The sequence below is a fragment of the Oncorhynchus nerka genome, linkage group LG25, assembly GCF_034236695.1.
Source record: "Oncorhynchus nerka isolate Pitt River linkage group LG25, Oner_Uvic_2.0, whole genome shotgun sequence".
NCBI lineage: Eukaryota > Metazoa > Chordata > Actinopteri > Salmoniformes > Salmonidae > Oncorhynchus > Oncorhynchus nerka.
The window spans coordinates 19,652,424-19,669,924 of record NC_088420.1 but is presented as its reverse complement, the minus strand read 5'-3'; the positions used below and the strand labels follow the sequence as shown (position 1 = coordinate 19,669,924).

General features: G+C 43.8%; 2 protein-coding genes across 3 annotated transcripts in view; both read left to right on the top strand.

Annotated features, from left to right (window-relative positions):
* LOC115109149 (microtubule-associated serine/threonine-protein kinase 3-like) overlaps nt 1-15,298 on the top strand; it is a 57,071-nt gene extending 41,773 nt beyond the window's left edge. For both annotated transcript variants that reach the window (XM_029633774.2, XM_065009641.1), the window contains 5 exons: nt 1-147; nt 264-386; nt 501-637; nt 3,836-4,023; nt 10,985-15,298. The exon at nt 1-147 is cut by the window's left edge and continues 80 nt beyond it. In XM_029633774.2, the coding sequence (XP_029489634.1) occupies nt 1-147; nt 264-386; nt 501-637; nt 3,836-4,023; nt 10,985-11,943 (1,554 nt within the window). In that variant the 3' untranslated portion in view covers nt 11,944-15,298. The remainder of the gene's footprint in view (nt 148-263; nt 387-500; nt 638-3,835; nt 4,024-10,984) is intronic.
* A 96-nt stretch (nt 15,299-15,394) lies between these two features.
* Nucleotides 15,395-17,501, top strand: part of LOC115109150 (phosphatidylinositol 3-kinase regulatory subunit gamma-like) — a 31,520-nt gene continuing 29,413 nt past the window's right edge. The window contains exon 1 of the mRNA XM_029633778.2: nt 15,395-15,712. The gene's annotated coding sequence lies outside the window, so the exon portion shown is untranslated. The remainder of the gene's footprint in view (nt 15,713-17,501) is intronic.

The window sequence follows — 17,501 nt, the reverse complement described above, 5'->3', positions numbered from 1 at the left end:
CCCAGCCGAGACCTGTCGCTTAGCCTCAGCATCCTGGGGCCACCCATCGTCATCCACAGCTCGGGGAGGAAGTACGGCTTCACTATGCAGGCCATCCGCGTCTACATGGGCGACAGCAACGTTTACACTGTGCACCACATGGTCTCGGTGAGTGCCCCGTACTATTCTGCTCCAGAATTAGCCAATAGTTGCACAATCAAAGACTGCATCACCACACAGACTTTCAGTAATTGTGATAATAATAAACCACTTTTGTTTTACAGAATGTTGAAGATGGCAGCCCAGCCCATGAGGCAGGACTGAGGGCCAATGACCTCATCACTCACGTGAATGGAGAGTCTGTGCAAGGCCTGGTCCACACAGAGATAATGGAGCTGCTTCTGAAGGTACAGAAACAAACACAATCTCAAGCCTAATGTCAAACTATACCCACACTCTTTAGGATATTATGAGCTTTAATCAATACTAATACCTCATTGGTTTTTGTGAAACCCCAAAAGAGTGGTGGCAAGGTGGCCCTTCAGACCACGGCCCTGGAGAACACGTCAATCAAGGTTGGGCCGGCTCGAAAGACCAGCCACAAGGGCAAAATGGCAAGACGCAGCAAGAAAAGCAAGAGAAGGGATAATCAGGACAGGTAAGGGAAGACGTTTTGATTGTTAATTTTATTCAATGTAATATTAATGCCGTATTGCTATTATTATGATGTATTAACTTTGTGGGGTTGATATGAAAACGTACATTTTATATATACTGAACAAAAATATAAACACAACATGTAAAGTGTTGATCCCATGTTTAATTAGCTGAAATAAAAGATCCCAGAAATGTTCCTATACCCACAAAAAGCTTATTTCTCTCAAATTTGTTTACATCCCTGTTAGTGAGCATTTCTCCTTTGCAAAGATAATTCATCCACCTGAGAGGTGTGGAATATCAAGAAGCTGATTAAACAGCATGGTCGTTACACAGGTGCACTTTGTGCTGGGGACAATAAAAGGCCACTCTAAAATGTGCATTTTGTCAGGCAACACAATGCCACAGATGTTTTGAGGGAACGTGCAGTTGGCATGGTGACTGCAGGAATGTCCACCAGAGCTGTAGCCTGAGAATTGAATGTTCATTTCTCTACCATAAGCCTCCTCCAACGTCGTTTTAGAGAATTTGGCAGTATGTTCAACCGGCCTCACAACCTCACAACTTCTTCACCTGTGGGATGGTCTGAGACGAGCCACCCGGACAGCTGATGAAACTATGGTTTGCACAACCGAAGAATTTATGCATAAACTGTCAGAATCGCCTCAGAGAAGCTCATCTGCATGCTCATCGTCCTCACCAGGGTCTCGACCTGACTGCAGTTCGGCGTCGTGACTGACTTCAGTGGGCAAATGCTCACCTTCGATGGCCACTTGGACATCAAAGACAAGTTTTCACCTGTCCCGGGAAGATTTCAATTTGATTTGATTTGCAACTGGATCCTGGACTTCCTGATGGGCCGCCCCCAGGTGGTAAGGGTAGGCAACAACACATCTGCCACGCTGATCCTCAACACTGGGACCCCTCAGGGGTGTGTGCTTATTCCCTTCCTGTACTCCCTATTCACCTACGACTGCATGGCCAAATACAACTCCAACACCATCATTAGGTTTGCTAACGACACAGCCTGATCACCTACAATGATGAGATAGCCTATAGGGAGGAGGTCAGAGACCTGGCAGTGTGGTGCCAGGACAACAACCTCTCAACCTCAATGTGGCAAAGGAGCTGATTGTGGACTACAGGAAAAGGAGGGCCGAGCAGGCCCCCATTAACATCGATGGGGCAGTAGTGGAGCGGGTCGAGAGTTTCAAGTTCCTTGGTGTCCATATCACCAACAAACTAACATGGTCCAAACACATGAAGCCAGTCGTGAAGAGGGCACAACACCACCTTTTCCCCCTCAGCAGATTGAAAAGATTAGGAATGATCTCAAAAAGTTCAACATCTGCACCATCATGAGCATCTTTAACGGTCACATCAACGCCTGTAATGGCAACTGCTCGGCATCTGACCGTAAGGTGCTACAGAGGGTAGTGCGTACGGGCCAGTACCTCACTGGGGCCAAGCTTCCTGCCATCCAGGACCTATATACTAGGCGGTGTCAGAGGAAAGCCCATAAAATTGTCAAAGACTCCAGCCACCCAAGTCATAGACTGTTCTCTCTGCTACCGCACGGCAAGCGGTACCGGAGCGCCAAGTCTAGGACCAAAAGGCTTCTTCACAGCTTCTTCCCCCAAGCCATAAGACTGCTGAACAATTAATCAAATGGTCACCTGGACTATTTACATTGACCGCTCTTTGTTTTCACACTGCTGCTACTCGTGTTTATTATCTTATTATTATTTATTATGCATAGTCACTTTACACCTACACTTTACATGTACAAATTACCTTGACTAACCTGTACCCCCGCACATTGACTAGGTACCGGTACTCCCTGTATATAGCCTTCTTATTGTTATTGTTATTTTTAATTTTTTTACTTTCAATATTTTCTTAACCAACAATGCAGTTCAAGAAATAGAGTTAAGGGACTTGTAAGTAAGCATTTCACGGTAAGGTGTTGTATTCGGCACGAGACAAATAAAAATTGGATGGCATCTTGTGTGCGAGCGGTTTGCTGATGTCAACATTGTGAACAGAGTTCCCCATGGTAGCGGTGGGATTATGGTATGTGCTATGTGCTATAAACTATGGACAACGAACACAATAGCATTTTCTCGATGGCAATTTGAATGCACAGAGATATTGTGACGAGATCCTGAGGCCCGTTGTCGTGCCGTTCATCCACCGCCATCACCTCATGTTTCAGCATGATAATGCACGTCACCATGTCGCAAGGATCTGTACACAATTCCTGGAAGCTGAAAATGTCCCAGTTTTTCCATGGCCTGAATACTCACCAAACATGTCACTCATTGAGCATGTTTGCGATGCTCTGGATCGACGTGTACGACAGCGTGTTCCAGTTCCCGCCAATATCCAGCAACTTTGCACAGCCATTGAAGAGGAGTGGGACAAAATTCCACAATCAACAGCCTGATCAACTCTCTGCAAAGCAGATTGTGGTGTGATACTAACTGGTTTTCTGATCCACACCCCTACTTTTTATTTTTTTAAATATATTTTTTAAGAGGTATCTGTGACCAACAGATGCATATCTGTATTCCCAGTCATGTGAAATCCATAGATTAGGGCCTAATGAATACATTTAAATTGACTGATTTACCTTCTATAAACTGTAACTCAGTAATATCTTTGAAATTGCTGCATGTTGTTCATATTTTTGTTCAGTGTAAATACATCCAGCAAGAGTCATACTGCAAAAGTCCCTATTCTGTCTCCCCCCAGTGTTTGATAGAGATCACTGCACACGACTGCATGGATGGATGATAAACATTTCCACAGCAGTGTTCTCCTTTTTCAAAATGGAGTTATTCATCTAAGCTGTGACATTAAGTTAAGAAACTTAAGTTATACTGTAGAAGACGTTCTTAATGCACAGAGTGTTCTCTCTAATTTGTTTTGTGATATTTTTTCTCTACATTTCTTGCTCTACTATTGCTCTGTCATCAGCCTCAATATCCCTGATATTATTATGCAGGCATACTCAATAAGGACATTTGTTTTGCAGCATACGTATACATAAAAAAACAAACTCCCAGGCCGTGAATCACATACTATAAAAAATATATATATATATTATAATAATGTTATGTCACTTGTTACCCTTCAAACCCCTTCACAACACCTTCATAACCCCGTTATAACTCTCGGTAACCAATGACTATCCCAGGCGGCGGAGCATCCTGAAGAAGCTGTCCAAGCAAAGCACAGTGATGCACAGCAGCCGAAGCTTCAACTCTGGCCTGCAGCACCACTCTGTGTCGTCCAGCGAGAGCCTGCCGGGTTCCCCCACACACAGCCTGTCCCCCGGCCCCTCCACCCCCTGTCGCAGCCCTGCCCCTGACCACCAGGCTGGAGGTAACATCAGGCCGACACCTGCAGCACTGTTACTAGTGCTACTAGCACTGTTACTATGACTACTGCTGCTGCAATTATGATTACTAGCCTACTACTACTCTGTTACTACTACTACTACTACTACTACTCTGTTACTATTACCACTACTGCTGCTACTGTACCATTATGATTACTAGCCTACTACTACTGCTACTACTGTTACTATTACTACTGCTACTGCTACTGTTTCCACTGCTGCTACTACTATTACCGCTACTGCTACTACTACTGTTATTACTATTACTACTCTGTTACTACTACCACTACCACTACTGCTGCTACTGTACCATTATGATTACTAGCCTACTACTACTGCTACTACTGTTACTATTACTGTTACCACTACTACTACCACTACCACTACTGCTGCTACTGTACCATTATGATTACTAGCCTACTACTACTACTGTTACTACTGTTGTTACTATTACTGTTACCACTACTACTGTTATTACTATTACCTCTACTGCTACTACTACTGTTGTTATTACTACTACTACTACTACTACTACTATTACTACTCTGTTACTGCTGCTACTACTATTACTACTACTACTACTATGTTACTATTACCACTACTGCTGCTAATGATCTGTAATTGCTGCTACTGCTACTACTCTGTTACTATTACCACTACTACGACTATTACTGATGCTACTGATGCTATTCTACTTTGTTACTACTACTACTTCTACTCTGCTACTATTACCACTACTACTACTACTACTTCTACTCTGTTACTATTACCACTACTACTACTCTATTATTATTATTATTATTATTATTATTATTACTACTACTATTACCGCTACTGCTTCTACTACTGTTATTACTACTGCTGCTGCTACTACTACCACCACCGCTACTACTACTGTTATTATTATTATTATTACTACCACTACTGCTACGACTACTGGTACTAATATTACCACTACTGCTACTACTACTCTGTTACTATTACTACTACTATGTTACTATTACCAGTACTGCTGCTACTGCTCTGTTATTACTACTACCACTGCTACTTTATTATTACTACTACTAAACTCAGTAAAAAAAAAAGAAACGTCTTCTCACTGTCAACTGCGTTTATTTTCAGCAAACTTAACATATGTAAATATTTGTATGAACATAACAAGATTCAACAACTGAGACATAAACTGAACAAGTTCCACAGACATGTGACTAACAGAAATTGAATAATGTGTCCCTGAACAAAGGGGGGGTCAAAATCAAAAGTAACAGTCAGTATCTGGTGTGGCCACCAGCTGCATTAAGTACTGCAGTATCTCATCATGGACTGCACCAGATTTGCCAGTTCTTGATGTGAGATGTTACCCCAGTCTTCCACCAAGGCACCTGCAAGTTCCCGGACATTTCTGGGGGGAATGGCCCTAGCCCTCACCCTCCGATCCAACAGATCCCAGACATGCTCAATGGGATTGAGATCCGGGCTCTTTGCTGGCCATGGCAGAACACTGACATTCCTATCTTGCAGGAAATCACGTACAGAACGAGCAGTATGGCTGGTGGCATTGTAATGCTGGAGGGTCATGTCAGGATGAGCCTGCAGGCAGTGTACCATATGAGGGAGGAGGATGTCTTCCCTGTAACGCACAGCGTTGAGATTGCCTGCAATGACAACATTCTCAGTCCGATGATGCTGTGACACACCACCACAAACCATGACGGACCCTTCAACTCCAAATCAATCCCGCTCCAGAGTACAGGCCTCGGTGTAACGTTCATTCCTGCACGATAAACGTGAATCCGACCATCAACCCTGGTGAGACAAAACCACGACTCGTCAGTGAAGAGCACTTTATGCCAGTCCTGTCTGGTCCAGCGACAGTGGGTTTGTGCCCATAGGCAACGTTGTTGCTTGTGATGTCTGGTGAGGACCTGCCTTACAACAGGCCTACAAGCCCTCAGTTCAGCCTCTCTCAGCCAATTGCAGACAGTCTGAGCACTGATGGAGGGATTGTGCGTTCCTGGTGTAACTCGGGCAGTTGTTGTTGCCATCCTGTACCTGCCCCGCAGGTGTGATGTTTGGATGTACCGATTCTGTGCAGGTGTTGTTACACATGGTCTGCCACTGCGAGGACGATCAGCTGTTGGTCCTATCTCCCTGTAGCGCTGTCTTAGGCAGATGAGCAGATGAGCAGACCCTGGGCATCTTTCTTCTTTTGTTTTTTTCCAGAGTCAGTAGAAAGGCCTCTTTCGTGTCCTAAGTTTTCATAACTGTGGCCTTAATTGCCTACCGTCTGTAAGCTGTTAGTGTCTTAACGACCGTTCCACAGGTGCATGTTCATTAATTGTTTATGGTTCATTGAACAAGCATGGGAAACCGTGTTTAAACCCTTTACAATGATGATCTGTGAAGATATTTCGATTTTTACTAATTATTTTTGAAAGGCAGGGTCCTGAAAAGGGGATGTTTCTTTTTTTTGCTGAGTTTACTATTACCACTACTGCTGCTACTGCTTCAACTACTGTTATTATTATTATTATTACTACTACTACCGCTGCTACTACCACCACCACCCCTACTACTAATACTACTACCACCACCACCCCTACTACTGCTACTACTACTACCACCGCCACTGCTGCTACTACTATAATAGTACTACTGCTGCTACTGCTTCAACTACTGTTGTTATTATTATTACTACTACTACCGCTGCTACTACCACCACCACCCCTACTACTACTACCACCACCACCCCTACTACTAATACTACCACCACCACCCCTACTACTACTACTACTACCACCGCCGCTGCTACTACTACAACCACCACCCCTACTACTACTACCACCACCACCCCTACTACTACTACCACCACCACCCCTACTACTACTACCACCACCACCCCTACTACTACTACCACCACCACCCCTACTACTAATACTACCACCACCACCCTACTACTAATACTACCACCACCACCCCTACTACTAATACTACCACCACCACCCCTACTACTAATACTACCACCACCACCCCTACTACTAATACTACCACCACCACCCCTACTACTAATACTACCACCACCGCCCCTACTACTACTACCACCACCACCGCCTACTACTACTACCACCGCCCCTACTACTACTACCACCGCCGCCCCTACTACTACTACCACCGCCACCCCTACTACTAATACTACCACCACCCCTACTACTAATACTACCACCACCACCCCTACTACTACTACCACCGCCACAGCTGCTACTACTATAATAGTACTACTGCTGCTACTGCTTCAACTACTGTTGTTATTATTATTACTACTACTACCGCTGCTACTACCACCACCACCCCTACTACTACTACCACCACCACCCCTACTACTAATACTACCACCACCACCCCTACTACTACTACTACCACCGCCGCTGCTACTACTACAACCACCACCCCTACTACTACTACCACCACCACCCCTACTACTACTACTACCACTACCACTACTACTACCACCACCACCCCTACTACTAATACTACTACCACCACCACCCCTACTACTAATACTACCACCACCACCCCTACTAATACTACCACCACCACCCCTACTACTACTACCACCGCCACTGCTGCTACTACTATAATAGTACTACTGCTGCTACTGCTTCAACTACTGTTGTTATTATTATTACTACTACTACCGCTGCTACTACCACCACCACCCCTACTACTACTACCACCGCCACCCCTACTACTACTACTACCACCACCCCTACTACTACTACTACCACCGCCACTGCTGCTACTACTACAACCACCACCCCTACTACTACTACTACCACCACCACCCCTACTACTACTACTACCACCACCACCCCTACTACTACTACTACTACCACCACCACCCCTACTACTACTACTACTACCACCACCACCCCTACTACTACTACTACCACCACCACCCCTACTACTAATACTACCACCACCACCACCCCTACTACTACCACCGCCACTGCTGCTACTACTACTACTACTACCACCACCCCTACTACTACTACTACTACCACCACCACCCCTACTACTACTACTACTACCACCACCACCCCTACTACTACTACTACTACCACCACCACCCCTACTACTACTAATACCACCACCACCCTACTACTACTAATACCACCACCACTACAACTACTACTACCACCACCACCCCTACAACTACTACTACCACCACCACCCCTACAACTACTACTACCACCACCACCCCTACTAACTACTACTACCACCACCACCCTACTACTACTACTACTACCACCACCACCCCTACTACTACTACTACCACCACCACCCCTACTACTACTACTACCACCACCACCCCTACTACTACTACTACCACCACCACCCCTACTACTACTACTACTACTACCACCACCACCCCTACTACTACTACTACTACTACCACCACCACCCCTACTACTACTACTACCACCACCACCCCTACTACTACTAATACTACTACTACCACCGCCACTGCTGCTACTACTACAACCACCACCCCTACTACTACTACTACTACTACTACTACTACTACTACCGCCACTGCTGCTACTACTACTACCACCACCACCCCTACTACTACTACTACTACCACCACCCCTACTACTAATACTACCACCACCCCTACTACTACTACTACTACCACCACCACTGCTACTACTACTATAATACTACTACTGCTGCTGCTACTGCTTCTATTACTCTGTTACTACTACCACCACTGCTGCTACTACCACCACCACCCCTACTACTACTACTACCACCGACACTGCTACTACTACTATAATAGTACTACTGCTGCTGCTACTGCTTCTATTACTCTGTTACTACTACCACCACTGCTGCTACTACTACCACCGCTGCTGCTACTACTACTATTGCTACTGCTACCCTGTTACAACTACTTGTGTCTGCTACCACTGTTGCTGCTGCTTCTACTATGGCTACAGTCACTACTGTATTACTAAGGCTGCTACCACTGTTGCTGCTGCTTCTACTATGGCTACAGTCACTACTGTATTACTAAGGCTGCTACTGCTACCGCTACCACTGTTGCTGCTGCTTCTACTATGGCTACAGTCACTACTGTATTACTAAGGCTGCTACCGCTACCACTGTTGCTGCTGCTTCTACTATGGCTACAGTCACTACTGTATTACTAAGGCTGCTACCGCTACCACTGTTGCTGCTGCTTCTACTATGGCTACAGTCACTACTGTATTACTAAGGCTGCTACCGCTACCACTGTTGCTGCTGCTTCTACTATGGCTACAGTCACTACTGTATTACTAAGGCTGCTACCGCTACCACTGTTGCTGCTGCTTCTACTATGGCTACAGTCACTACTGTATTACTAAGACTGCTACTGCTACCACTGTTGCTGCTGCTTCTACTATGGCTACAGTCACTACTGTATTACTAAGGCTGCTGCTACCGCTACCACTGTTGCTGCTGCTTCTACTATGGCTACAGTCACTACTGTATTACTAAGGCTGCTACCGCTACCACTGTTGCTGCTGCTTCTACTATGGCTACAGTCACTACTGTATTACTAAGGCTGCTACTGCTACCGCTACCACTGTTGCTGCTGCTTCTACTATGGCTACAGTCACTACTGTATTACTAAGGCTGCTACCGCTACCACTGTTGCTGCTGCTTCTACTATGGCTACAGTCACTACTGTATTACTAAGGCTGCTACCGCTACCACTGTTGCTGCTGCTTCTACTATGGCTACAGTCACTACTGTATTACTAAGGCTGCTACCGCTACCACTGTTGCTGCTGCTTCTACTATGGCTACAGTCACTACTGTATTACTAAGGCTGCTACTGCTACCGCTACCACTGTTGCTGCTGCTTCTACTATGGCTACAGTCACTACTGTATTACTAAGGCTGCTACCGCTACCACTGTTGCTGCTGCTTCTACTATGGCTACAGTCACTACTGTATTACTAAGACTGCTACCGCTACCACTGTTGCTGCTGCTTCTACTATGGCTACAGTCACTACTGTATTACTAAGGCTGCTACCGCTACCACTGTTGCTGCTGCTTCTACTATGGCTACAGTCACTACTGTATTACTAAGGCTGCTACCACTGTTGCTGCTGCTTCCACTATGGCTACAGTCACTACTGTATTACTAAGGCTGCTACCGCTACCACTGTTGCTGCTGCTTCTACTATGGCTACAGTCACTACTGTATTACTGAGGCTGCTACCGCTACCACTGTTGCTGCTGCTTCTACTATGGCTACAGTCACTACTGTATTACTAAGGCTGCTACTGCTACCGCTACCACTGTTGCTGCTGCTTCTACTATGGCTACAGTCACTACTGTATTACTAAGGCTGCTACCGCTACCACTGTTGCTGCTGCTTCTACTATGGCTACAGTCACTACTGTATTACTAAGACTGCTACCGCTACCACTGTTGCTGCTGCTTCTACTATGGCTACAGTCACTACTGTATTACTAAGGCTGCTACCGCTACCACTGTTGCTGCTGCTTCTACTATGGCTACAGTCACTACTGTATTACTAAGGCTGCTACCGCTACCACTGTTGCTGCTGCTTCTACTATGGCTACAGTCACTACTGTATTACTAAGACTGCTACCGCTACCACTGTTGCTGCTGCTTCTACTATGGCTACAGTCACTACTGTATTACTAAGACTGCTACTGCTACCACTGTTGCTGCTGCTTCTACTATGGCTACAGTCACTACTGTATTACTAAGGCTGCTACTTTGACTAATAAGCATATCTCCAAATTTTGCTTGCAATATGACTTTGTCCGTTTTATTGTTAATGACAATGCAGTAATCCCTTTGAGGTGGACTGTAAGCTGGTGGTTTTAATCAGGCTACCTTACTCTGTATTTACCTCTCCCTCAGACACCAACTCTCCACAGAGCACCTCTCCCAGCTCCAGCTCTCCCAGCTCCCTGCACGGCCTGGCCTCCAAGATGGGCACTCAGCGCTACACCAAGGTGGGTCGCCGCAAGTCCACCAGCAGCATCCCCCCGTCCCCCCTGGCCTGCAACTCCTCCACCCAGCCCCTGTCACCCCAGCGCTCCCCCTCCCCCCTCTCTGGCATCACCAAGACCTTCCACGGCAAGACTCTGTCCCCCCCCACCATCGTCCGCCATTGTTTGCGCCCCCGCAGTGCCGAGCCGCCCCACTCCCCCCTCCTCAAGAGGGTGCAGTCAGCTGAGAGGCTCTCGAGCGCCTACCACACCGACAAGAAGTCGTACCCACACCGAAGGCACACGTTGGAGGTGCCTTTCCAGGACAAGGTGGAGGGAGTCTGCGGCGAAGGGGACTACGGGAGGCTGCTGGTGGGGTATGGGGGCTGCCAGAGGCTGAAGGACTGGGCGTCAGAACGCTCAGAGCAGCTGGTGGTGATGAGGAAGCTCAACCTGTCGGAGCGCCGCGACTCCTTCAAGAAGCAGGAGGCGGTGCAGGAGGTGAGCTTTGATGAGCCTGACGACCAGAAGACCATCCCCACGGTCACCGCAACAACGCTCAACGCCCCTGGAGGCAATCGGGTCCCGCAGCGGGCGGCCTCCTGGACGGCTATTTCCCAAACCAGCGAGGAGTTGACTGTGGTGAAACGTTTCAACCTGGTGCCTCAGATTGCTGTGCAGGGCTTGATAGAGAGCGAGGACCAGGATGTCTGGGAGCCGTGCTCTGATGGAGAGGAGGACGACGGCGAGAGGCAGGAGCCCGAATCTACTGATTCCAACATAGGACCACAGCAGCCGAGCAAGGATGTCTCTCTCATGGTAAAAATCTCCAGTAAGGCACCAGAGGCGACAGCTGCTTTGCACAAAGAAAGGCCTGCTTCGGATTAAGTTGGGGATACAGCAGTGGACTCTAGCCCCCAGAAAGGGAAGCTAAGGAAGTGACATTTCCTTGACTCATTTTATATAGCCATTTCTTCCAAGGAAGCACCTTGATACTCTCACTGCTGAAGGAAGGAAATGTTTGGGCGAAAGAGTATTTTGCCACATTGATTTTGTTTTGTAGATTTCACTTGATTCAGGACTTAGTTTTGTAAATATGTAACACCAGGAAATAGACTGCACTTTATTTTCTGGGCTTATTTATTACTTTTAAGCTAATAGGATTTATAATGGGGCCAAAAAAGGAATGTGTTCAATTGATAGTGACTAGCCAAGATTATATCATGTTTTGTATTCATAGAAATATTTATTTTGTATTGTCATTTTTCTAGAAATGTCTATTTTTAAACATGGTACAGAGTAGTTGATAATGGTAGGAATTTCACAGAAGTAAGTCGTTTTTGGCGAGGAAAGTTTTGACATTTTTTTCTGCATTCATAAATGGAAAGTAGGAATGTATAAATCTTAATTTCTAAAGATTACCACACATTGAAAGTTGTTCAGATTTAGGCTTAGAAACTGAGACTACAGTTTTGAAGTATATTTTCAATCGTACAAAACTGTAGGGCAATTCTTATATGAACTACTTCGGTCAGTTTTTAGTTGATGTGAAGACTACTCACTTTGTTTTGTTTTTTTGTTTTATTAAGCCATATCTTATGAACTGAAGGCCCTTTTTGTTTGACAAATAATGATTTCCTTGTTGGCAGGCAAGACAGTAGCAGGAAAATGTAGTCTCCTTTACAAATATAGTTTATATTTCAAAGCAATTTTATGCAACTCTGAGGGTATTTCTTTAAATCTTAGCCACCATAGAAATGAAAGCAAGTGTTTCACATGAAAATCAGTAACTAGTTTGTTTTAAAACCTGTTAATTATATTGCACAATATTCTGTCATAACCTCATTGTCATGTTCGTTCATCCTGATTGTTGTTCTGTTGTTCTATTGGGTTCATGGTTCCGCTGTACTGATTCTCATGGCAACAGGGTTTAACCCTTGGGTTTGCTGAAATCACGGTGGACTTAAATCAGTTGAACATTGGTATAGCATGGCAATTTGAGCTTGCTGTCAATGCTTATACTGCAAAATCATGAAACCTTTGTTTTTATCAAATACTGTTACCTCATCACTGTCACACAGGCAATTGTTGACAGGATATTGTTTTGATAAGGCACAGATGTTTTGCTCTTAACCCTGTTTTAGGCTACGTCCAGGAATACAGTTATCCAGGTGACACCACCAAGCTAAAGAGAAACGGTTTAAGCTTTCACGGGATCCGCTTGCATATTTTCAATTATCCTTGATGCAGCCTTTGACCTTATCTACATTTATACAACGGTAGGTCTAATCCTGAATGCTGGTTGGTTAAAAGTGCATTCCAGGCGGTGTCTATTTCATCTTGTGCTTTTGCGTTGATGTTTACATTTGGGTAAAGTGCACTAAGGGAAATTACTATTTTGACATAACATATATATATATTTTTTTTACCGATTTTTAATAATGAAGGAGCACCCCATACCTTCAGTCAGACCCCAGGGCTTAGATATTAACAGATGCTAGTTGTATGTCTTTGTACTGTACATGTATATATTTTGATATCTGAGTCTAATTCTGTATGAATTGTTATTGGATATTTTGGAGTATACCAAGCAACGCGAACGACCATGGCCTCAACAATGGGCGTCTGATGCTGCAAGGATGAAGCTTGTTGGGGAATCACATCAGTATTGCAATGCATATAATACAATGCATATAATACAATGCATATAATACAATGCATATAATACAATGCATATAATACAATGCATATAATACAATGCATATAATGAATTAGCTGCGTTGAACACCATCATTTTGGCCCATTTTATACACAAGTAGTTTTGAAGTCTGATATTGTCAAATGGTACTTCCTGTTATTTAACCCTCTTTATATATCAAAAGTGGGGGGCTCTTTAGAAGTCTCAACAGATCCTCAGACTATATTTTCAGACTGGATGAACTGCTCAGGACTCAGAAGTCAGTGGTCGTGAAATGAAGTTATACCGAAGACACACTTATTCGCAAAGTCAGAATTGTTAACAATGAACATGCTGTATACACAACTGAAACCAATATAATTTTGGAGTCCTGTATTTCTACTTAATGAAACCACTTTTTGATACCATGTACTGTGAAGCTATTGTGTTAGTCTGCACATTTCAGCACTACATCATTTTACACAAGTACCTTTTTGAACTAAATCTTCCTTAAACTGTTCTGTAGGAATAGTGTAGGATGCGGTTACTCTTCTGTTGGATGCATGCTGCATGAGACAAGGACAGGTAATACTTGATTGCATGTAACGCTGGGTTTATAAAGCCCAAGCTGTGGTTTTTAATGTGTCTAATAGCATTGTGTGCACAGTCAACTTTTGCACTTTCCTCTCACTCCTATTCATCATGCCCTGTACCAGATGTGATCATATACAAATTTAAGCATGGTTTGAAATAATTGTGTTTTAGTCAAATATTCTTGCGGTCAATTTGCAGCCAACTAATTATTTGGAATTTAGACTCCGACCCACCGACAATCCGCTCAAGAAAAAAAATTGGCCCGTGGCTGAAAAAGTTGATGATCCCTGTCATGAGGGATGCATGTGGTTCATCAAGGGCTGGGAGTGAGCTTAGAAGGTTTGGCTACACATCAGTCTGCAATGCTTTGTCTTTTGTATTTAACTCTCATTCTGACGCTTTGCCATTTTGTCTGCTATCTAACACCTCTATTCTCACTTAGTTGTAGACTAAGGGTACCTGTATATTGTAGCACACTTGCAGGGTAAAATGGAAGAACATGTCCACATTTATTATTTCTGTTTAATTGTGATTTTGTTAGCACTGTACCTCCAGTATTTCTCATTTCCATTTTATGTGAATATGGATATACTGTATAAGCCAACTTTATCTGGCTAGTTTCTAAAAAATAAAAAAAAGGTTCTAACACTATGGCCTAGCTCCCTATTCAAACAAAAGCAAATGTTGAATACATAGATGGCTGGCTAGGATGTTATTATGCCTATGGTTGGGTTGTACTGTTGAATGTATTTGCCAATAAGTACTTTCATAATAGAGGAATTGTGATAGGAGACTTCAGATGGGAATCCTATAAATGTTGCAGGTTCATATGACTTTGCCTTTCAACATCTGTCTGCTTATGTTTGAGTAGTGAGGCGTGGGCTGGTGCAAGTGTCAAGATTGATCTATTTTGTGTTTTTACTGGCTGTTGCCAAACTGTTTTATGATAAATTGTTTCCATATGGCATTTGATGAATGCACTCATCGTCACATCTTTTTGTTTTAAGAATATATTGTTCACTGAATTGTAATGAATGCACTCACATGGCTTTATGCTTACATTTGTTGTTGGTCCCCTCTTTGGATGGTATACTGTATGCCACATCTTACAGCCTGTATCCCATACTTTACATACAACAAGTCGTGTAATTACGGCTACGTTCGTTTGTTTCCGTACAGCTGGTGCACGTACAGCAAGCTGCACAGTGGACACAAGTTTCGCTGGTCTGACTATCGATGTAGTTCGATATCTTCTCTACGAACATGGCAGGGAACCTTGGTTTGTGATAACTTAAGAAGCAAACGAAAAAAGTAGAATAGCTTTTATGAGGACTAAATTAGCCTTTGAACAAGTTTAAACAGTTACCCAATCAAGGATATTTAACGGTGAGTATTTTTTTGTTTTAAATCTTTCCCCTAAACTGGAAAATGGTGGAGGGGGCTCGAGACGCAAATTTGCTAAACTGGTTTAACGTTACTAGCCTCTAGCTATTCGCCAGTTACATGATACAGTATACCCTTCTCGTAACCTACTACTAACTAACTAACAAACAATAGGCACATATTGCAGTTTATTAGATAGCCAAACAAGTATTGTCACAAGTTCGTCTTCAACTAACTATGCTTGGGCCAGTTCGTTTCGAATCTTTGCAGCTAGCAGGGTTGGTGCCCCCAAAATCCTCCAGCTGGCAGGAGTTTGCTGGATTACAATCATGTTTGCAACTGTAGCCACGACTGTCAAAAGGCATCCCTTGTATATAACAAACGATTCATATTCTGTTTGGTTGTGCCTCGGTTAAGTATAACTGAATATATATTTATCCTATCATCAATGTCTCACCATTTCTTTCCTGACAAAGCCGTAATGGGTCAAATGGCTTAAAGTGACATAAAATGGCCAAAGACAGGTGTAACTAGGAATACGGTGTAACCAAAGTATGAAGCTAAGCAAAAACCAATCACTGGAAATGTATTTAACAAATATATATATATTTAGTGAATAGGCCTGGCAGTTGACAACTTAATTGAGCTATTTATTTATACTAAACAACAATATAAACGCAACCATTTCCAAGATGTTACTGAGTTACAGATCATAGAAGGAAATCAGTCAATTGAAATAAATGCATTAGGCCCTAATCTATGGCTTTCACATGACTGGGCAGTGGCTCAACCATGGGTGGGCAATAGGCTCACCCACTAAGGAGCCAGGCCTGCCAATCAGAAGTATTTTTTTCCCCCACAAAAGGGCTTTATTACAGACAGAAATACTCCTCAGCACCCCTCTTCAGATGATCCCACAGGTGAAGAAGCCTGATGTGGAGGTCCTGGGCTGTTGTTGTGGTTACATGTGGTCTGCGGTTGTGAGGCCAATTGGCTGTACTGCCAAATTCTCGAAAACAATGTTGGAGGTGGCTAATGGTATATAAATGAACATTAAATTATCTTGCAACAGCTCTGTTGGACATTCCTGCAATCAGCATGCCAACTGCACGTTCCCTCAACTTGAGACATCTGTGGCATTGTGTTGTGTGACAACTGTACATTTTAGAGTGGCCTTTTATTCTCCCCAGCACAAGGTGCACCTGTTTAATGATCATGCTGTTTAATCAGCTTCTTGATATGCCACAGCTGTCAGGTGGATGGATTATCTTGGCAAAGGACTAAATGCTCACTAACAGGGATGTAAACAAATTTGTGTACAACATTTGAGAGAAATAAGCTTTTTGTGCGTATGGAAAATTTCTGGGATCTTTTATTTCAGCTCATGGGACCAATACTTTACATGTTACATTCATATTTTTGTTCAGTATATATTACTGGATAAGTCATGATGACAAAATAATTGTATTATGGCTCGTTAACATAGGATAGTGCCATGGTTTTGGTCTATTTGATTTGCGAACACATACAAATTAATATCAAATAGGCCTACTAGCAAATAAAATGGATCGTGTGGACACGAGTTAAATTGTTAGTATTCTGGATTTTAATCCATCTGAGCATCAATCGGCTAGGCCTATATCTGTTTCGTAAAAGGCTATTTATTAACTGAAAGACGAGCAAGAATTGTTCTAGGACTGTCTGGGAGTAGGGAGGGGAAAGGTCTACTAACTAATTTACTGACTGGTGATGTCCAGGCAGGCCAAAACGCCATCCCACCAAAACAGGCAGA